This window comes from Pagrus pagrus (assembly GCF_965226575.1).
Source record: "Pagrus pagrus genome assembly, chromosome: 10".
NCBI classification, from domain to species: Eukaryota; Metazoa; Chordata; class Actinopteri; order Spariformes; family Sparidae; genus Pagrus; species Pagrus pagrus.
This window is the reverse complement of record NC_140194.1, coordinates 33,867,246-33,890,197: the sequence shown is the minus strand read 5'-3', so window position 1 is coordinate 33,890,197 and position 22,952 is coordinate 33,867,246. Positions and strand designations below refer to the sequence as shown.

General features: G+C 39.9%; 2 protein-coding genes across 4 annotated transcripts in view; both read left to right on the top strand.

The window, feature by feature from the left end:
• The window catches only part of chst1 (carbohydrate (keratan sulfate Gal-6) sulfotransferase 1), a 47,870-nt gene extending 25,716 nt beyond the window's left edge, over positions 1–22,154 (top strand). For both annotated transcript variants that reach the window (XM_084363865.1, XM_084363864.1), the window contains exon 6: positions 17,809–22,154. In XM_084363865.1, the coding sequence (XP_084219991.1) occupies positions 17,809–18,145 (337 nt within the window). In that variant the 3' untranslated portion in view covers positions 18,146–22,154. The remainder of the gene's footprint in view (positions 1–17,808) is intronic.
• On the top strand, positions 20–4,882 carry LOC311263648 (uncharacterized protein). 2 transcript variants are annotated; one of them, XM_084363868.1, is made up of 4 exons: positions 77–215; positions 970–1,036; positions 3,784–4,053; positions 4,417–4,882. In XM_084363868.1, exons 1-4 carry the CDS (start codon positions 195–197, stop codon positions 4,722–4,724), a joined length of 666 nt encoding a protein of 221 aa, XP_084219994.1. In that variant the 5' UTR covers positions 77–194; the 3' UTR covers positions 4,725–4,882. The 2 variants fall into 2 exon arrangements, with proteins under 2 accessions (XP_084219993.1, XP_084219994.1); XM_084363867.1 differs by lacking the exon at positions 970–1,036 and having other exon boundaries at positions 20–215; positions 4,417–4,880.
• Positions 22,155–22,952: the final 798 nt, after the last annotated feature.

Here is a 22,952-nt window from a genome sequence, read left to right as displayed (position 1 = left end):
TTAGACCTCTTCCTATGTTCCATCCATACACTTCATGGTCCTGCCAGAAATGACGAGCGGCTTCATGGGAAAAAATAATTTCATCGTCAGAGTAGTCATGGCCGCCTCGACTGGGACCCACACACACTCTACTCGTTCCAAAAAACGTCTTGCACAACATACAGATTCAACAACCATGAGTGAAGCACAACCAGATGAAGCTGGTAACAGCACAGGTAGGTACTCTCAGTAGTTAGGTATTTATTGTACAGCTTAGCGTCCCTCACCCTCTGTAGTGATTGCTAAAAGCTAACTTGGCAATTTCGCTAGCTAACCAACTGGTCGCTAGCGATGTCTGTAATAACTGAATGCTACACTACGACTTTCTGCTGGTCTGTCGGGAGAAACTGGCCACCGTATGCACTTGACACACGTTAACTCATTTTTGGACAGTGGACTTAGTTCACTGGTTACACAGTGCACATTTCAGTGAAATGCACAGACTGCATTTCTATCATTTGACCTCAAATGGTTTGCTGCAGCATGCCGTGGTATTGAGTTATTATGTTAGTGAAGTGTTATTCCAGTTAGGGACTTTTGCATTTCCTTTTGTTACTGACACAAATAAAATTGGGCAGTAGATAATTGGTTGGTTGATGCTTAGTTATAATAATAATGCCTGTAAAATTATTGTCCTGTTTAACTGTTGTTTTGACATGAAAGTGGAGCTTTCAAGCTAGCAGCTGTTATACTAGTCAGAAACTTCTCTGAATAGTTCGTCCTTTATTAACATGAGACTACAAGATACTTTCATTTCACCACTTTGTATATATATTTCAGTTTTTTTCACAACCAGCACTATGTAGAATAAACTAATCGTCAACTTAGTATGATTTTCTGCAAATAAGTTTCACGATTGCATCATGCTTCACTTTTCTCTTAAGTTCACGGTTAAGTGATATAAATTAACACAAATGTCTATCATTTCAGGAGTGCCAGCATCCCCAACAGCTGTGCTGTTGTAAGGCCAGCTCAGCCAGGGTTTACATGCCTTTTGGTGAGAGGGCACAGGGTTCTAGGAAAAACATATTGTTTTTATTTACTGTTACAGTACACACTATGGAGAGAATTTTGTTCCTTTATTATTCAATCAAATAGAATAGATTTGAAACCAAAAAAGAGATTTGAGAGCAAAAGAGAGTAAGTGGCAATCAAATTTTTTTTTTTTTTTAGATCAAAACAGAACAGGTTGCAATTGAAAAAAAAATATGAGAGAGCATATTTCTTCAACTTCAATCAAAACTAATGTTTGTAAGTAAAAACATACGACCATTTTGCTTATAAATCAGTCCTCTTTGCTTTCAAGTTAAAAACCTTTGCTTGCAAATCAGTCCTCTTTGGTTGCAAGCTCTAAAGTTTTGCTTGCGAATTCAACTGCACTTGACGCTGGTGGATGAGAGAAGAGTTTCTATTGGTTGGTTTGACCTGGCTCCAGCGCCAGCTACGCCTTCCGCATTACACCCACTTCTCCCTTGTGCTGTATTGCTTGGAGGTAAGTTGATAGCCTGTTGCTCTTGAAACGTTTCCCATAAGTAATGAATTGCGCTATATATCGTTGGCTACAGCCTGCCGTACATTCACAACAACAACAACAACAACAAGTAATGAATTATAATGCCCTGCTGCTGAAAGCACACTGATTAGCAGCAACATGGTTGTCTCTGCTAGTCACGGCCTGAGCAGAGTAGCCTAATGAGTGAGTGAATTACAGGGAGGCGTATACAACGTAGGGCTGTGATTTAAACATTTAGTGTTGCATGGTACTCGCGGTGCCAAAACGTCATGGTTCCTACACACCAGTACTACCGTGGATTACTAAACTACCGCTGAACGCGGTGCCAGTTTCCACTGTGTAGCGGGCTGCTGCTACTCCTCCTGGCTCCGTTCTCACTACAGCTGTTCTAATGTCAACAAACAGATCAGTGGTGCTGAAATGTGCGTTTCTCTTCTATAGCCTACACATTCTACATCTCGGAGGTCAAAAGCATCATTTAGTGTCATTTAAGTCGGACCGCCTGACGCAGGTGCTCCTGTATAGACCAGTAATGCTGGCTGGTTAGAAATATGTGTGTGAATTTGTTAAATTATTCGCCACGTGTGTTTGTTGACATTAGAACAGCTGTAGTGAGAACGGAGCCGGGAGGAGTAGCTACTCTGCTCAGGCCGTGACTAGCAGAGACAACCATGTTGCTGCTAATCAGTGTGCTTGCAGCAGCATGGCATTATAATTCATTACTTGTTGTTGTTGTTGTTGTTGTTGGCTGTAGCCAACGATATATAGCGCAATTCATTACTTATGGGAAACGTTTCAAGAACAACAGGCTATCAACTTACCTCCAAGTAGAGCTTAGATCAGGCCCAAAAAATCAAGCCCGACCCTACCCCAGCCCGTGTACGTTGTGTCTGAGCCCGGCCCGACACATTAACTGTAATTATGAGCCCGAGCCTGATTTAAACCCGACAATTTTTTAATACGTGGTGTAACATTAAGAGTTATTCAATGTAGCGCCACTAGGTGGCGCCTCCTTTTGTTTAGTGGGTAATGTAACCTGCACGATGAAGATGAGCAGGTGTACTTCCGCTCCTCGTGAGACAGGATGCTGCCGACAGAGCGAAGACTCCCCATTTTATTTTGTCTTTATTTAGTAAAGTGTTGGTGCAAGAACCTCGGCCTGGATCATTTGCGTATGCCTGTAACATCTAGTGCCGTAGAGACCTGGCATGGTGTGGTCAGTATTATGAATAAAAGTGCCGTGCGGAAACCCCCACACGTTGCCTGCCGTCTCTTGAGTAACCGGAGGCACCGCACTAAAGCTGACGATCACCTTCCCCTTCACCAGCCCACGTTACAGTGAGCTGTTATAACTGACGCTCTCAACTACAACTCCGAGTTGTTTGAACTACAGAAGTCTGTTTACAATTATCTTAATGAATAATGCAACAAGGATGATGCATGTACACTGCATTGTTTGTTTATTCAGAACGGAATGGATCGCAAATGAATAAAGTAAATGCTTGATCAAGGGCCCAGCCCGGCCCGAGGATAGTGGTGGGAAATAAGTCCGGGCTCGGGCTTGGGCAGAGAATCTAAACTCTACCTCCAAGCAATACAGCACAAGGGAGAAGTGGGTGTAATGCGGAAGGCGTAGCTGGCGCTGGAGCCAGGTCAAACCAGCCAATAGAAACTCTTCTCTCATCTACCAGCGTAGGCCCCGCCCATCAAGTGCAGTTGAATTCGCAAGCAAAACTTTAGAACTTGAAAGCAAAGTGGACTGATTTATAAGCAAAATGGTCGTATGTTTTACTTACAAACATTAGTTTTGATTGAAGTTGAAGAAATATGCTCTCGCATATTTTTTTTTCAATTGCAACCTGTTCTGTTTCGATCTAAAAAAAAAAACATTTTGATTGCCACTTACTCTCTTTTGCTCTCAAATCTTTCTTTTTTGTTTCAAATCTATTCTGTTTGATTGAATAATAAAGGAACAAAATTCTCTCCATACACACAGGCATTCAGGACCTAACTTGCAAACACACACAAAAAGGCACATTGAAACTTGCTTACTTAGGCAGAGGTAGTGATCTAGCAAAAGAGACTGAATCTAAACTCTATGAGCCCTTTTCACATGATGTATTTTCCTTTTTACCACATACTCTTCTTTCTCTAATTATTGTTATGAGGTCTTAACTGTAATTGTGTCGTCCATGTGTCACAGTTCTACTATTTTTCTTTCTCTGCATTAGACAAGAAGAAAAGCAGTGCTGGGACAGATCATGGCTTTTCAGCTGACCTAAGCCACTCAGAGTCATCAGAGACATTCGAGCCAGTCTCATCTTCCTCCTCAACATCGTCTTCCTTGTCTTCATCCTCCTCTTCATCCTCCTCCACTTCATCATCTGAAAATGAGAGAAAGAAAGTCAGTAAGCGTAATAAGGACAAGAAAAAGAAGAAGACAGTAAAAGCAAAGAAGGGGAAAAAAGAGAAGAAAGGCAAAGACAGCTTTGTAAGGAGAGGTAAGTAGGCTCTAAAAACCTGTTTATCCTCAAGACCAGTAATTGCAAAAACATACTATATGAGTGCATTAAACCATCTATTCTTGATCTATGTTTACCCCTTGGTCCAAAAAGAGTCATTTTTATGTTTAACAATATGCTATTATAACTTAACAGTGAGCTAATAATGCATGCAATGAAATAAAGATAAACGACAGATAAAACACACAAGGGGAAATAGACATAACACAATTTAAAACATAAAATACCACATGCTATCTAAATGCCTGTCTGAGAAGAGTAGTACAAGAATTTGCAAGTTTTGGTTAATTTTTAAACAATTAAAAACTTAATGTATTGTTTTGTTTTTCTTTTCAATTGTAGCTTTAACTCCACAGCAAGCTGTGAAAAGATACAAGGCGGTCTTACGTGAGTTCAGAAGAGGGAAGAACTTGAGATCTTCCTACGCGGCTGTCGGAGTGGACAGGAACACAGTGGTGGCCAGTGCTGCGATTGCAGAGCTTACTATTTTGTCCCGGGCAAAGTATGAAGAACTCCTGCACAGCCACTCCAGAGGGCAAAAGCTGAAGATCTTTATCATGAAGTGTTCAGATGCTTTAAGCAATGACCCCGCGCTGTTGTCAGAGGTTGAGCATTTACAAAAAAAATGGAAAGCTTCTCCCCATAATTAAGAGAAAGTAAAAGGGGGGACAGGATGTTTGTTTGACATGGGTGTGGGTGAACCTTACACCAGGCAGCAAGTGTTCCCTCAGTGCTGCTGTGTTCCAATTTTTAGTGTGATGTAAGGTCAGTTTTTTGTGTTTTTGTTACTCCATTTTTGCAATAAATCTTTTGTCACTTTTAAGAGTCCTTTGACTGTAGATTGTTTTTTGTAACCGGTGAGGAACAATTAAAATGGTATGCTACTCCTTGGTACATGAAAAGTTGAAATTTAAGATAAGGGGGCTGCTGAAAAGTTTGTAAATGACTTACTTACATATATAGATAATTTGTGACAGGTAAGGAAGGACTACAAATGATATGAACACATTCTCTGGTGATGAAGTGTTTACACTTTAGATTAGGGGGATGCAAAAGCACTTGTAAATGACTTATAGATGATTCAGTAATACATTTACACATGAGTTATAAAAGATGAAGAACAGGCCTCTTTCATTACATAACAAATCGTTAGGTAAACATTCACTAATGATTAGTTCATAAATATTTCATAATTAACTAATCAGGTGTAGATGACTTACAACATATTTGTGACATGTTAACAGCACTAACAATTTCTTATAATCACTTTGGCTCACAACTCATTCATAATATATCAACAAATCATTAAGTAATCATTTACTAATGATTTGTTCATGAATATTTCATGGTTAACAAGTCATTTGCAGATGACTTACAACATATTCGTGATATGTTAATTTAGTGTTAACTAATCATTTACAAAGGTTTATTAAAGTTTTGTTCATGATTTGTTCATCATTAACTAATGTCTTATAAAGGACTTACTAATGATCGTTATTATAAAGTGTTACCAAAGTGTTTTGTAAACAGTTTTGTTTGTTGAAGTAGTTTGTGGTGGGATGTTTAAAATGTTGTGCATTAGTATTTAGTATTAGTATTTTATTCTTGCCTCTCTTTTAAACATTTTAGTGACATGGCAGCCGTCGATTGCATCAGCCCTGCAAACCCCGATGATGGACGATGTGGTGGACAGTGGAGACATGCATCCCACACCCCCCACCTCCCAGATGATGTCCCACTCACAGCCAGAAGAATCCAGGGTCCTTATTGTGGCATCCCATCTTGTCCAGCAGCACCACCAGGGACTCCTGCTCAGCCAATACTGTATATATGTTCTCTGTAAATAGTTATTTCTGCTGATAATTAGGGTCCGGGCAGCTAAGCTGCCAGGACACTATTGTATTCCTAGGAATTCTTTCTTTCTTTCTTTCTTTCTTTCTTCTTCCGAGGAAGTCATACTTCCCATGGGCGAAAACTCACCAAACTTTACAGAAATGTCCGGCCCCATGCCAGATTTACTTAATTCCAAGGACATGTCAATATTCCTCCTGGGGGGGGCACAATAAGCGTTTAAATTTAAAAACTTTGAAAATACCTACAAAATCAACAGTACATGCTACAGTTTTTAAACTTTCACCAAACTGTAGCCCCAATACTGCTGCAACTTTAGTCCACTTAAACTCATTACAAATTATAAAGTCCATCACTCAAAAACTTATAAAACCTATCTCCTCCCACAGTTTTTGCCCAATTGTCACCAAACTTGCTAGAGAGCATCTTCAGACCGTCCTCCACAAAACTTGTTTCTCGGATTTTTGATTTATCAAAAATTAAGCCTACAGTGCATCAAAATGTTTGACTGTAAACAGTACTGTAAACATATACTATCAAATTCTTGCTAAATACATTTTCAATCTTCCTGAAAAAAATTGAGAATATTTTGCAGTCATGGTTGATGGAGTTTGGCAAATATCAGAATTTTATCTCAAAAACTGAATTTTTGAGAACATTTTGAATTCTGCTCTCATGGGAACAACTGGAGTCAATGGAAGAGTGGCATTTTTAAACATCAAATTTTCTCTTATGAAGCAAAACACTTTAAGTTAAAAACAAATCACCAACATTTCCATGCTGTCAAGGTGCAATTTATGTATTATCAGATTTTTGTTCAGGTAACAGAATTTCTGACATTTTGACCATTTTTGAAATCTGCCTTGACAACAGCTGCCCGGACAGTGACTCCCTGAGTCAACAAATGAAGCCACACAGCAGGTCTCACTTCCAGCCAATTAGCTCAGTGAGTTAGGAGCTGGTGCTTGGTGTCAGGGGTTGTGGGTTCAAGACCCAGCAAGGATGATGATGATGATGACAGATCAAAATATCAGATGTCCTCAACATGAAACACAAGACAATTGTCCTGACGGTGGCATCACAGCAAGCCTCTAAATTAAATAAAAGAAATAGCTTGGACTGGACCATGGATGAAAGCTAACCAAATTTTGCACAAAGGTCCAGTCTCATGCCAGATTACCTCAGCTGTAAACCCAAGCCAATAGTCCTGATGGTGGTGCTACAGCAAGCGTCTAAAGTTCAAAACTTTGAAAAATCATAACAAATCAACCATACTTGCTGCAGCTTCAGAACTCAATATTGAAGAAACTTTTGTACATTTAAACCTATTAAAAATCATGAAGTACATCACTCAGTTTTTTTTTCAAAAACTGTAAAACTTCTTAAACCTATTTCCTCTCTCCTCCTTTGATTTATGAAAAATTGAGCCTCAAAAACTGAATTTTTCACAGGATTTTAAATGTTTCTTTCATGTGAACAATTGGAGTCAATGCAGTAATGACATAGCTAAACATCAGTTATTCACTTATGGAGCAAATCAATCATTTTTAAAAACAAATTACCAACATCTCCATGCTGTCTAGATGCAATATGTGTATTTTCGGATTTTTTTCCTAATAACTGAATTTTTTATTACTTTGTGTTTGTTTTGTGGTGATGTAATTCCAGTCCAAACATAGGTGGCGGTAATGTGCTTTAATGCTGATTGACACCCTCCATTTAAACTGAAGAAGGAGAATCACTTAAAGTTGATCCAGCTGAGAGTAGGAGACAGGATCAGTGATCTAGTTCAGTGAGTGGGAATCATATATATAAAAAAATCACAGCAAAACAAAGATTAAATCAAGAGAGCAGTATTTCAAACCAATCTTTTTGGGGGGCATTTTTGCCTATATGGATAATACAGTGAGAGACAGGAAATGTGGAGGCAGAGATTTTTTTTTATTTTTACAGTTGTTACAAATATGCCTGCATGACAGTGTATAGCTTACTCACTTTGTGAAGCCTCACATGATCTGTCACTAGCCAGTTAACTAAGTGAGATAGAAGATGGACTTAGGTGTCAAAGGTTGTAAGTTCAAGCCTCAACTAATGCAAAATGAACATTATGATGTCAACTGCCTGTCTTCCTGTTCTACACTTTGTTGCTCAGCCTCAGAGTTGCCTAAATTTGCCAAAAATAGCCCGGACCCGACCCATCGCTGCGCAGCAGCTATAATTTGTAAATAGTTCTACATGTTAAGAACACCCACTTGTAAATAGTTATTGTAACTTTGTAAATATTTGTTAATTACACAAAAAATGTATTTTCTTGTTACTGAAAAGGAATTCAAAAGTTTACTTTAGTTGTAAATAAGAAATGGAACAGATAATGTTACAAGGTTATGAGATTTTAATTTAACTATATACAATATTTAGAACAGAAAATGGAACAATACAATATTTTTAATTAACAATTTAAATTACAAATAACACAGAACTTTATCAAACAGAAAAAAAAAAACATCCACCCCCCCAAAAAAAATCAACGCCTCTCAACCATTCTCTCTAATAAACTAAAAAGTCTCTCCATCCTCTCTCTGCTCTCTCTTTCTCTCCTTTCCTCACTCTCCCTCTGTAATTTCATGTCCTCCCTGATCAAATCCAGCAATTCATCTCTTTCCCTTTTCCTCTTTCTTCTTCCTGCTGTCTGTGGCCCTGGCTGCCTCTTCTCATCCTCACCCTCCTCATCCTCATCCTCCTCCTCCTGCTGCTGCTGCTCACCCACTGCAGCACTTGGCCCTGGTGTGTCCTCAGGGATGGAGGCAATTAGGACAGGCGGTGCAATGGACGGCCTCTGTCCTAATATCTCCCGCTGACTCCCTGCCCTGTCCCTGGATCTTTGCATTCCTAAGGCAGAGGAAATCAATCACATAAACAACAGCAATTGTCTGTAAAGTGTTTATTTAAAAAAGTCTTGAAAAAAAGGAGTGCTTCATGGACTCAAAAAAAAACCTGTTTGAGGTGCTCTTTGGAATGGGATTCATGTAGTGATAAAGAAACAAAGAAAATGAATGTCTGACTTCCTGATGAAGGCTTGATGCCAAAACATGTTGAAGGACTGTGTTCTTAAGGTTTATATGACCATGCCATGAGGTGCCTTGGAGGTTTTTTCTACTTTTCTTTATCAAATTATTTATTAACTTGGGTAAAACAAATGTAGATTTCATATCATTATCCAAACCTGCACATACTTTATATATTTTTTTAGATTGTCCCACTTCTTTTTGGCCTGTTGGGGCTCCACTTTTCCCTCCAGGCCCATTTTTTGAAGGATTGTTCTAAACAAGAGAGAAGCATTGACAAAAGGTAAACACACAAGATCGCATAACAATTATGTAAAGATTCATCAGTGACATCAGGACAGACATAATATTCCCACCCCCATCCAAAAACAACATTCATTTAATGTGATCCAAAGATTATATATTTGTACTTTGATCTTTGTACAGGATTTGGGTTAATTTATGTAACTTTTACATACAAATATGTATAGAGAACAAATGGGCTATTTATTTATGCCTTGACAGTTACCTCCATCCAAGTGTGGCCGTGTTCTTGGCCCCTGTGAACAAGTGGTCGTTCTGGCCCCGGAGTTTAATAAACTCCTCCGTCTGCTCCTTGCTCCCTACAACAAAACGACATGTAAAGCACATGTCCTGTACTGTCAACAGGCAAAATGATTGTACGATATAATAACAATATTAATTGTAATATTGCTCCTAAGGTTAGCTCTGTATTCAATCCAAACGTTTACAGTTTTACAGCCTAGAAATACAGCGGGGCTAACAACCTATCGTTAACGTTATATGTTCAGCTGCATTCAGCTTCGGGCGCAGGAGAGGAGAGGAGCCTACACTACTTACAACGAGAACAAATTAACATCTCCACAGTTACAATAAGATATAAGTTACCATCTGAGCTTGTAACATTTGAAAATGAAGGGTTTTAGGCTTTAACGTTACTTTTAAAGGCTAACGTTAACGGAGCTCCTCGTATCAACAGGTTAGCCTTAAGCTACATCACGTAGCTGGCCCTACATTCCGGTGGCTATGTATATTAGCATTATTAACTTCACGTATTTTAACAGTCAAATATATTTTAAGGCCCCTTGAACTTCTGGTGTTAAGCAAAAAGCCGTTACTTACATTTAAATGTGTACTCGGCACTGCTGCCGGTGCCGGTGCTGCTGCCGTTGTTCGCCGCCATTGTTGTTGAACAGCGGCGCGCAAAGCATCTTGGGATATGGGAGGCTGCGAAGGATAGTAGCGGTGCATCCTCCGAATACAGGGAAAAGGAGGACGCATTTGTCGGAGCCTTCGAATTTGGACGAATTGGGACAGCCTTCGCGCAGCGCTGTGACGTAACTGGCCTTCAAATGCAGCCTCCGAAGGCTGCAGCCCCTGAATTGGGACACAGCTAATGTCTCCAGTGTGGGTAGGAGGGTGCCATAGAAACATTTGTCTTCGCCTTAAAGAATGTCAAGGGCTACTGTTAGTGGCTTCATCACTGTGCAGTATTCTCTGAGGAACTGGTACTCCCGATCTGTGATGGCCTTCAACCCAAAATTGTAGGAAATGGTGTTCAGCTCGGTGATTGGGAATTCACAGGCACGAGCAACGGCATCATGAAAGGAGTTCCATCTGGTTGTACATGGGACAAGGAGCTTCTTTTCAAGTACTTCACGATCTCTGCAGCCACTGTGGAACGGCTGGCCTTGTTCCACAAAGCTGTGCATTTGGAGGTGGCACTTCTGTACACAGCTTTTATGCCTGGCCTTGAAAGTAGCCACTTGTCCACATCAGAGCATGAAATAAGGTTTGCTGTGTGCGATGCACATCTGTGGTGTGGTGGCAAAGTCACAACATCCTCTTCCACATCCTCTTCCACATTCATGTCTTGTAAGGCATCATGAAGGTCGACAAAAGTCACATCATCCGTCATCACCCTGAACGGGCTGGTAAACTTTAAAGGCTTTCACAAAATTCGAACCATTGTCTGTGACAGTAGCTGTGATTTTGTTAGAAATACTAAAGGATGAGTGGATATTGTTCAGTTCAGTAGCAATGCTGTCATACGTATGACGGCCCTTGAAACGTCTGCAGGCCAAGGCTGCTTTCTTTCGCTCTAGGCTGTGTGGATCTAACCAGTGGGCAGTCACGCTGAGGTAACTGCGGTTGTGCGCAATCCAAATATCTGCAGTTGTAGACAAAAAGTCCAACTCTTCAAAACTCTTTTTAAGCTCTGTGTTCATTTTGGCGTATTCAGCATCTAGGTATTTAGCAAACGTCTTTGAGCATGGCGTACAGGCCCCTGCTTTCTTATGTATTTTAGCAATAATGGCTCAGAATGAATCATCCTCCACTGTCGATAATGGCAACATACTTTTAACCACATACCCGCCTATCATACGGTTGACTTCAGCCTGTGTCAGAGGTTTTTGTTGTGAGGCAGAAAAATATAGCTTTTGCTGCTTGGACGACTTTGCTCCGTGTCCTTCTTTGCTAGTGGATGGCGAGCTATCATCTGTGGTGGAGGTATCGGTGTTTTTGGCCACTAGCTTTGTAGATGCGTGTGTCGTTGTGAGATGCTTCATTAAGTTGGAGTTGCTTACAACAGATGTCGACAAAGTCTTCGCTCCTGGGCATAATGTACACATTACGTGCACGTTCTTGCCTTTGACCACAATGAATTTGAAGTAGTGCTTATATCTCCACCTTGAAAATGCCAACTTTTCATTGGATTGCTCTAGGGCTGGGCGATATATCGATATAAAAAATATATCGATATATTTTTAAATGTGATATGGAATTAGACCATATCGCATATATCGATATGGTTCAAATTTGCGCTGTCATCCTTGCTCCAGGCAAGCTGCTGACCCGGAGCTCTCTGCACTGCTCCCCCCGCCTCTCCTCTTTCACCACAGAGGGGGGAGGGGCAGGAACACACACTCCGGCACTCTTCAACAAACATGTAGGAAGCAACAACGTCTGCAGAGCACACACATCCCTAAACTCGTGTATGAAAGACACACAAGCTTGTAGTTCATCAGACTTGTTTTTTAAAGACTGGACATTTGACAGGACTATAGACAGTAAGGGGAGACGATTAGCCCGGGTCAACTTCTTTGGCCGCTGTTGAACACCGCCTTTCTTTCCCCTCTTCCTCCTCCTCGTCTCACTCTGAGTGTTTGTAGAGGTATGCATAAAGTCATTGTTGCAGTTAAAAACATACTCGCCACTGGAAGGGGAAAAGTCCACAAGTAGATCCACTGGGAGACCATGCGATTGAAATCCGAAAAGGATGTCACGACTGTATTGAATCCTACTTGTGTGAGGAGGATTCACAACCAGTCCCAGTGTGAGATTCAGCGTGGCCGTCAGGAAAAGTAAAAATACTATCTCCATCTTCGACTCAAGCGCTACAAAACTCTCCGAAAAGTGCGCATAAGAGCATTCAAGACAGGATGCCGCTGGTTTGGAAGTTAGTAAACACTGTTGAGTTAATAAACAGCTAAAAACACACACAACGCACACGCCAACGCCTTCTGCCGGTCGCCACAAGAGCAGCGCCCATTATATATAAATGCTGCCCTTACTAGTGTTTGTCATATTTTGTTCTTTTGTAATGTTCGTTATTTGCATCTGTGGATTTGTTAGAGAGGAGAAGAAAATCTGTAATTTGATTTTAATAAGCCATTTATAGTTGTCAAATTAAAAAAATGTTGATATTGTACTTTCCTCATATAAATATATTTATTTCAGAAAAAGATTGGCCTATTTTATTTTATAGGCTATTTTTATTTAAGATATTTTTTTATTTAAATGTGCACCTTTCGGAGCTTTGATTTCAAAAAAGGTACTCCTGTTGTTATGCAGTATGTTTACATTTTTTTTTATTTGAACAGCTGAGCATTTATTCATGAACCAGGTGAAGAAACCTGCTTATCATTTATTCATTTGATTTTGCAACTGTTCACTGAAATAGCCGGTTTCAATAAAACTACTTGTGACATGTCATATTTGGCTTTGACTTTGACTGAACATTTGCTCTCACTTTGCGGAAAAAATATCGGGATATATATCATATATTGATATTCAGCCTAAATATATCGGGATATGACTTTTGGTCCATATCGCCCAGCCCTAGATTGCTCCAGACTCGCCATCTCTGCTGCTTCATCAAATCTGTTCAGTGGTTGTGTGTGTGTGGCGCATGTGCTGGCATGTGTGTAAAAATACTGGCTCTGATTGGCTACCATGAAACATGACTCTGCCTTAGCCAATCATAATCGCTCACTCGTTATTAACTCGCCTCCTCACTAGCTGTGTATGGAGCCAGGGGTGCGTTCGGATTACACAGTTTATTCAATCAATGCATAGTAACGCACCGCATTTAACGTTCAGTAACGTAAACGGCGTTGTAACAACGGAAAAAGTAGTTAGTTAGATTACCCCGTTACTGAAAAAATAATGTTGTTACCTAACGGCGTTCTTTTAAACGGCGTTATTCCAAACACTGATAAGCAGTAGGCGATATGAGGGGGGATGCCGTCCCCCTTGTTAGCAAAATTACCAAAAAGCATCCCCCTTGTTAACCTGCCACTCTCCATCCCCTAGTTGCAGAAAGTGTGTTACAAATCACAAGCGGCCGCGATCAGCTCCGGCGCTCAGTGGAGTCAAGCCGTGCACGGCTGCTTTGCATTCCGGCTGCCTGGTTGATTTTTGACGGCAGCCACAACAAGCTGCACAGAGCAGATCGTGCCAGCAGGAAGTCAGAGACACAGGAACCATAGAGCATCCGGTCAATTTTCAAAATAAAACACCCTGTGCAGACTCCCGATTGTATAAAAACGAAAAATGACCAGATCAACAAAATCAGGCAGACAAAAGGCTCCACTTCTGAAACGTTCCCACTGGGTTCTCTTTATACATTCATGGTATGACGCCGTGCAGAGGGCGGAACAAAACCTGTAGCAGACACAACGTCATAAAGCAGCTTCCGGTGGATTCCCAGCGCGTCTCTCATGTAGAGGAGCACGAGAAGTTTGCTATTTATGTTCTAAAACTAAAATGTTACTTTTTGTAAGTGTTTTTTTAAGTTTCTGTTCAGAACACGGTGGCTTATGTTATGTTGCTAATTGTCATTTTTGTGCTGGTTTATAGTTTAACCATTAGTGAGGTAGCTGTTACATTTCCTGACACCAGCTGTTTTACCCCCGTTGAAGCGCACTCTGCGCACTCTGCTGGACAGACTATGTCATTACACCAATTGTAAATTAGCCCAAGCATGTTCTTCTGCATTATAGTTTTTAAATATGAGGTTTTCATACCGGTGCATATTGGACAATATATACGCCGATACCGATTTATCGGCCGACATTATCATCACAAATATGATGTCGGCCAATAAATCGGTCGGGCTCTACAATTTTGCATTTGTGTATTGTGAGAAACATGAGAAAACCCTGCCTGAATAAACTCAGTCCACTGCATACAATTTAAAGGTGTATTTACTCATTACTTTAATACAGTTATAACAAGACAGTTGTAGTAGGGAGAGAAGGAAGATAACTGGATAAAATGGAATTGTAGAATTAGAAATGTCACAGTTGTGGTTAAGGTGTCCTGCAACAATGTCCTTTGGGAGGTGTACATACTGTAGGTGTGTCAGGGCAGGGTGGTGCTCCCATTGGGCCATCCCCCCTGTTAAAAATTAACAAATCACCTACTGCTGATAAGCACCTTTCAGGGCTTCGATTTTGCGCTTTCGTGCCTCTGTCTTCTGAGGGAACGCAACCTTGAAATTAGCATGCTTCCTTTCGTGTTGCCATCTAATATTGTACTCTTTGCATGCAGAGACACCCTCGTTACAGATGTGGGCTTTGCATTAATAAAACTGGGGAGGATGAAGGCATAGTTCTCTGTCCATTCATCATGAAAGATCCTGTTTTCGCTGTTAACTTTTCTCTTGAGATTTTTTGATAGTGCCATTTTTTGACAGCTAACAGCAACAAGTGGAAATTATGTTGTTTAATGTTGTTGTTTTTTTGTTTTTTTTTAACAAACAGGCATATAATTAATAGCGCCCCCAATGGTCAGTCCACAAATTTAACCTACATCAGCCTGCTTGAATGTCTCAGTGCGTCTGCTCTGTCATTTCAAGAGCACCTATCATTTTCATTATCACCCCTCCTCCCCTATTAATTCATTAAACTAGCCATTGTTTTGGTTGTTGCCCGCCATGTAATGGCTTGGAAAATATCTGTCCCGAGGCCAAACTTAATTGCCGACCCCTGCCCTAAGGGATGAATAAAGTATCTATCTATTTATCCATCCATCTAACCTGATTTAAGAACAAAGTTGTGCCATGTCTTTTTCCACAGGAGGGGGTGTAGTCTCACAATACGAGTGAATTATTGACACTGACAATACATTAGTGATTTAGATGTCTTGTATGAATGTAAAATCCTTCATCTTTAGGTATTTATAGGTCAAGTATTTATTACGGATAGTCCACAACCAGCGTTGATGTATGACGTTTCAACTGTGCGACAGCAGTGACGTAATTAATGGCGCCTGAGTAGTTTCCGAAAGTGCTTTTTTCTTTCTGCCGATGAGCTCTCTATATAGTCCACTATGTTGGGCTCGCTATGTAGTGAGTAGGGAGTAGGGAATGAGTGAGTTATTTCGGACACAGCCACTGTGACATTGCGCTGACATCAACCGTCACTTCCTGGTAGACAACTGGTGATTGACTTGCATTGTGATGATATGTGACATCAGCAAATTATCTTTAGTCTATTGTCATATTCAGCTGTAACTGTAACCTTAAGGATATATGGTTAAACACGGTAGTATGACCTATCTGACATTCCTGCCGTGCTCAATTCACTTGTTGCTAGCATTATTGATATTTACCCAACAGAAACAAGTTACACTAGAAGCTGGTTTTGGGTAAGCTCAAGCTGTCATTTTCTTCAGTCTGTGGCCAAATGGGTAAAATAGGTGTCTAACCTATCGTTAGTGAAAGTTTTGTAATTAATGAGATATGAAAGCATCAAACATGCATTTTAGATGGATTTGATGTACCCAGAAGTCATTATAAACAAACATTGTGACTGGTTCTATTGTGTTTGACATTGACTCTATAATGTTCTTAGTAATGTTGTCTGACTCTAGCTCTCAAATTCACTGAACTCACATGAGAAACACCTACTCAAAAACGTCATATCCACAAATATGTCAAAAAATTGTAGTAACATTGCAGTATAATTATGATTAATATTTCCAAAAAGTGGAGGTTTTGACTTGCCATCAGCCCCAACATTAAAACCACCGGCTTTATATTCTGGAAGCTTCTCTTGTGCCACCAGAACAGCTCTGACCCATCAAGGAATGGACACAAGACTTCTGGGGGTGTCCTGTGGTGTCTGGCACCGGGACTGGGCAGTGGATCCTTTTGGGTCCTGTGGGTTGGGGGGTGGAGTCTCCATGGATTGGACTTGTTCCTGCATGTCCCATAGATGCCTGATCAGATTGGGATCTGGGGAATTTTGGGGCCAGGTCATATTGGGCTCTTTGTCACGTACCTCTGGCCGTTCCTCTGCAGTTTTTGTGGTGTTGCAGAGCGCATTGTGCCGGCCCACAGCGGTGTTTGGGTGGGTGGTGCATGTCAAGTGGCCTCCACACTAATGCCAGTACCCACAATTTCCCAGCAAACATTGCATTGTAACTAGCTGATCAATGTTATTTACTTTGTCTGTATGTTGTGGCTGATCAGTGTAAATTTAATAGCAAAAGCCTAACACAAAGGATGCTCATGTCGAACTTCAGTTCAGAATGAAAATGTGGATTTGGGAGTGCCACTCTATGTGGCACTCTAGTTCTACTATAATCTAAGTTTATTTATAAGATAGCTCTCCATGATTTCTTTTGAATTTTTCTTCTTTTTATTCAAAATGGCACTTAAAATAACCTGTGTTTACATTTTCGCAGTCATGAGAATATTAGTGTCCTCTGTAAGAATCAAAAGTGAAAACAGAGTAACTTTGTTATACGGTAGACCATATTCACACAATGCCAATTTTCCCCTGATGTCACGCTAAGGTGGGAAGCTAAATGTTGTACTGCTGTGTTCCAGGTGGCATGTTGTATAAGCATTGTCAGATTCCCTCTGACAAAGTATCATGTCACTGCATACTGATCAGCAACCGAAAAGACTATGGATAGTGAAAATCTGGAGAAACAGAGGACCACATTTCAAGGTAAAACAACGTATTTAAGTCCCTTAGCTTCTGTTATGCAATTAAGCTAAGATTAGCATTCAGCCACTTCCTAGCTAACATTACCTTTTAATAGTGTTACATTATACAATATCAAGGGCATAAATTAATTGTGAAAAAAACCCACACACCGTGGACACGTTTCTTTTAAGCCTACATGTAAAACACTTGAAAAAAATCAAACAGTAATGTCAGCTAGGACAAGATTAAATGCTTCCGTCATTTAATAAAATATACTACGTTTACATGACTTGCAACCGTCAACACAGCAGTACGACATTTGAGCTTCCCAACCTGAATGTGACGTCTGAGGAAAATGGCGGCCGTGTGAATATGGTCTATGATTAAAAAGCTGTTTAAGTCCAGTGTACAGGCAACAGGCAACATTGTTTTTTTTTCTGTTCGCTGCTCTCAACATTTTGTTTGAATTGCCCAAACAAAACATTAACCATAACTCACTTATGTAATGGTCAGAGGTACAAACAAATTACTAATTTTGTCTTTTTTGTCCTTTTTTACTGAATGATCTTCATTCTTCCTTCCCTGTAATTGGTCAGGTATGAAGACTTGGCCAGGTTTCCTCTCCAGAAAACCAGGGAGCTCTATAGATTCCTTGGTCTGGTTCTGGACCACAGTGTCAAGGACTGGATCATCAACAACACCCGGGGCAGCAGTGATCTGTCATCTCGGCAGAAGTTCACCACAGTTCGGGACTCTGCTGCTAATGCAGAGAACTGGAGGGTGAAACTATCCTTTGACATGGTGGTTTACACTCAGACTGCCTGTCAGCCGCTTCTGGAGCTTCTTGGATACAAGACAGTCTACCACCCCCGAGAACTAAGAAACCTCTCACACTCTTTGGTGGAGGACAGGACGTTCCTCCCATTTTTTTAAACAACTGATGACATGCATAGTCAAATGTGGGTTTAAGAAACCAGCAAAACAAGACAGCACTGAGATTATATTGTCAAAGATGTTTGACCGACTGATCTGGATATCGTCATTAGGTCTGTTGTGGATAAAAAGCTGTGTCCAAACTCAAAGTTCTATAAAAAAATCTGACATCATCTCCACTTGCATCAGTGTTACCTGCTATCTATCTATCTATCTATCTATCTATCTATCTATCTATCTATCTGTCAATCTATCTATCTCAGTCTTTTTTCACTGAATTACCATTCCACATATTAACACCACATTACGTTAATAAATGCAGTACATCATGATCATTTAAGGGGCTACTGTGTTTAAATCTAACTTAACACTTCTAACTATACAGAATCTACAGTATATAGATGTCGACGTTTCACATTCAAACTCTGTAAGGGAGTGTCCTTACAAAATGATGACTATGTAAGGACACTCCCACACCGACTTTGCCTACGATACAGTACTTAGGATTACAGTATATAGATTTACATTCTCGCTTGTTCAGTCATTATAGCACCATATTTCACCACATAACATGAACATATATGATAGTGTAATACTGCCACCATTACTAAACTATGTTTTCTGTGTCTCAATATACTTCTTAGAACAAGACAATTTTCATGTTATATTTTCAATTAATAATGACATATTTTTCTTGTTATTACTACATGACAAATGACAACTTTACAAAACTCTACAACGATATATCTTGTTATAGCAAGAAACTTTGTGGTTATGACAGAAAATCTAATTCAATAAAACAATAATTATTTTTTGGTTTTAATATGATAAGTTAGTACAAAAGAGAAATTTGATGTGACTGCAGACTCAATCAACTGACACAAGTAGCATTTGGCCGATCATCACCACAGCACAAAATACTTTTTCTCTATTTGGTTATTAGTATTTTATTGTTGAAATGGGCTTGAATTTGTAAGATATTACTTGGTTTGTTTATTAATGGTTTGTTGTGTAGCTATACAATATTATTGTTTAATAGTTTAGATTAAACCGGTTTGGATGTCCCTGATCTCAGATCAGCCTCAACCACAGGATTTAACCCTCAGTGGAGAATACCAAACAACTACTGTATACGTGCATTCATTAATATTTTCAACAACGGCTTGTATATTTTCAGTAACAGCATGTTTTAGCTGATAAACTCTAAACTGAAGGGGGGGGGGTCAATAATATAATTTAGTCCAGATTAAAAACTACTGAAACAAACATGTGGACAATGGAACTGTCAAGGGCACTTAGCTTCCCTGTATCAGTATATTTCATGTCTTTGTTCACTTTGTTACACAGCCTTTAAATCAAGACTTCTTTTTGTCTCATCCAAAACAGGAAATTATGCATAATCCAAAACCACGTAAATTAGTCAGTTTTCTAACTAATGAAATGTCTTCTATGTAGGCACTGGCTGGATCTTTTTTCTTCTTATGACAACATATGGATGTTTCATTTATGCCAATAAATCAGCTTAATTAAAGTGTTATAACACAAGTTTCTTGATTAAAAATATATGTTCATTTTGTTTAATAACACAGAATTGTTACGATATAACGTATGTATGTTTTTACAAGAGAAGCTACTTATAAAAAGTGAATAATATGCTATGTAATAAGAGCAAGTCATTATAACATGGAAATATACACCAGTCAGCCACAACATTACAACTGCTGACAGGTGTAAGATTAAAATTATAGCTCAAAATATTAGTATTAATATGGTGCGAATAAAAGTTATTGTACAGGTCACTGTTAATTTCTTGACCAGCGATATGACCTCATATTCAGTACAATAACACAGTGAAACATTTTGCTGATCAGGCAAAAGTGGGTCTGTTAACACACTTATTAATATGCGTGAGAAACGCTGTAGTGTGAGTTAACAGACAGGCATGTAGATAAGTACACAGGCCACGGCACCCTGGGGTCTGAGGTCCTGAGAGAACAGTTCACACGTCTTTCTGTGGGCTACGTCTGAAAATAGTGGATAGCCATGTCTGGTGACAGTTTATCAGATAGGTTGGTGCTCTATCCTGAAATAACTATCTTGTCATTTGGTCTTTTATTCTTTGATGTCCTCGAGACGATGTCCTGGAGTGTTTGGAGTCATTTTATGACTCTCAGGGGGGTGTCCTGAAGACACCGGGCTGGCTGGGAAATTTCCTGAATGAATCCAGATTTGCCTGTGGTTGATAATCCTACATAGGTGAAGTGATTAACATCAATAATGTTTTTTTCAATGCAATGTTCTGTTGGGAAATCTTGGGTCCTGGTATTCATGTGGATGCCACTTAGCTTGAATCATCCACCTTAACACTTCTGCAGACCCCCCTGCCTCCACCACAGGACACCCTCAGAGGTCCTGTTTCCATGCCTCAAAGGGTCAGAGCCAAGTCTGATCCACCGTGCGGCCTCTATGGATGGGACTTTATTATTATTATCATGAATGTCAAATGGATGCTCAATCAGATTGGAAAACTGGCATAGTTCGTGCAAGGCCTAATACGGGAAGGCTCTGCATCTGATTAAAACCACATAAATCATCATTTGATGCTCTGTAGATGGTAACCAGAGATGTCTGCACAGAGCCCAAAGGATACTAAATGACAACACCCACCCAGCCACAGTCTGTTCACCCTACTGCCATCTGACAAAAGATACATAAGTATCCCCTGCCGTACCACCAGACTACAGAGCAGCTTTTCTCCTAAGACCTAATCATCCTTAACACGCCACCATGAATTTCATTTATTTTTTGACTTGATTATAGTAAATAGCTCAAGAGGAGACAAGAAATCTCTGGTTACATTAATGAGTCTTTAAAATTTAACATGCTCATGTCATACAGTGAAATCCAGCGGCCTGGGTCAAAGAAGCTTCATTAGTAGTTCAATACCTTTATTATTATTATGATCATTATTATTATTGTTATTATTATTATTGTTATTATTATTATTATTATTATTATTACCCATAGTATAACCAAGGACACCTTTTTTGTTACTTTTCTCTTTGTGATAACAAAAAATGTATTTAAGGTCTAACCCATTTAATCATTCACTTCTAGAGAAAATATATCATGAGTAATATTCCAGTAATAATGTACATCACATGTCACTCAGTTTAATTTTGATTTCTGTAGCATCTGGCTGTTCTTCATAAAAATCTGGAAAATAAAAAACTTTTTTAGGTAAACTGCTACATTTAGCTGTTCCTGCTCATCAAGCTAAAGCTATAAGAATAAAAAGAATAGACGACATCAAGATATATATTGTATATATGCTTCCATCTCCTGCCTCACAACGTCTTCAGTAGTGGTGGCTGTATTTTTAAACCAATTGACAATTGAGAGTTTGAGGTTTGACCCCTTGAGCTTGCTGTAGCTGCTCAGGGTTGAAGCTATACAGTAGCAGATTGAGTTAATAATATGAAGTCAGAAGTTATGTTTGTTTCCAGAGCGTATTAAATACTGTATGTGCCTGTAAATATGAGCATACGTCATTTTATGTGAGGAATGTGAATTGAAATGTATCGTTTGTAAATATCCTTTCATCACAGTCACAATGCTAACCTCTGTTAGCACGCTATCGGGAATTCCTATTATATGTTAGCATCAAGCTAGCTGGCTCAGTGCTTGTTAAATAAATCGATTCGGCAGTCAAAGAATGCATACTGTAATATTTATTTATTTAAAATAAATACATTTATAAATTTATTTATTATTTATTTATATTTACTGACAGTATGCAGTTCACATATTGGCTTCATACAGAAGTTTCGGACATACTTAAAAACATACTGTTTTAGTGAACTAAACAGCATGTTGGTAAGGAATTTCAGACGCAGCCATGAGCTTTTGTGCCATGAGCACATGTGTGTCTAAGCTGTGTGCCTATCTCTCCTTCCTCCTGCTTTTCCCTCCTTCCCATCTCTCTTAATAAAGTCTTCTCTGTGCTGGATCAGCTGTCCTGGGACCTCTCATTGCCTGCCTGTGAATGTGTAATTTCCAGATGTTTTGGATGTGGATGCTGTCCTTTCTCTCTCTCTCTCTCTTTCTCTCTCTGTTCCATTTTATACAACCATGAGAAAAACACAAGCACAACCCATTAACAAAAGACAGCCACTTAACATACAGTTAGGAAACAATAAGGTGTCAGTTACGCTGACAGAGATTTCTCGTGGCACTGGTTGACAACACGAGGGAGGGATATCAGTGGGACCCGCGCCCACAGTCGAGTGCCTCTTCTTGGCTTGGTAATCCTGCTGTGCAACCAGAGAGGAAGGAGCTCAGTGGGCCACAATAAATGTACTGTTTAATTGTGTTGTGTTCCGGTTTAAAAAAAAAAAACAGCCAGCGGTGGAGCTGATGTTGTGGACTCCGAGCCATAGTTGTCCCGGTAAATACAACACCATGACTGACTGTCGCAGTTGTAGCATCTCTTGGTTCATTAGGTACAGTGGAAAGGCAGGGTGGCAGAGCAGTGGCTGGGCAGCCCAGCGGCAGCCCGCCTGTCCACTCTACCTAATGAGCCCAGAGACACTCTGACAGTGAAGAGCAGCTCTGGAGGATGTGACCCAGACAGAAGCAGCAGAAGACTGTTAGAGGGGCCAAAAAGTCTTTGTGTTTACCTGCAAAACTACAGCTCAAACACGGCTAAAACTGACCTTACCAGAGCAGTAAGTTAACAGTTTGAGTCAAGCATAGAGAACAAGACCAACCAATCACAGGCGGAGTAGGGCAGGTCTTGTGAGAACAT

Bases quoted from the DNA above. Each gene is read 5' to 3' on its own strand.
- LOC311263648 (XM_084363867.1), top strand. From the start codon at position 35: ATGGTCCTGCCAGAAATGACGAGCGGCTTCATGGGAAAAAATAATTTC. The intron at 216-3,783 runs GTAGGTACTCTC...TCTCTGCATTAG, and splicing joins TGAAGCTGGTAACAGCACAG to ACAAGAAGAAAAGCAGTGCT. The intron at 4,054-4,416 runs GTAAGTAGGCTC...TTTCAATTGTAG, and splicing joins AGACAGCTTTGTAAGGAGAG to CTTTAACTCCACAGCAAGCT.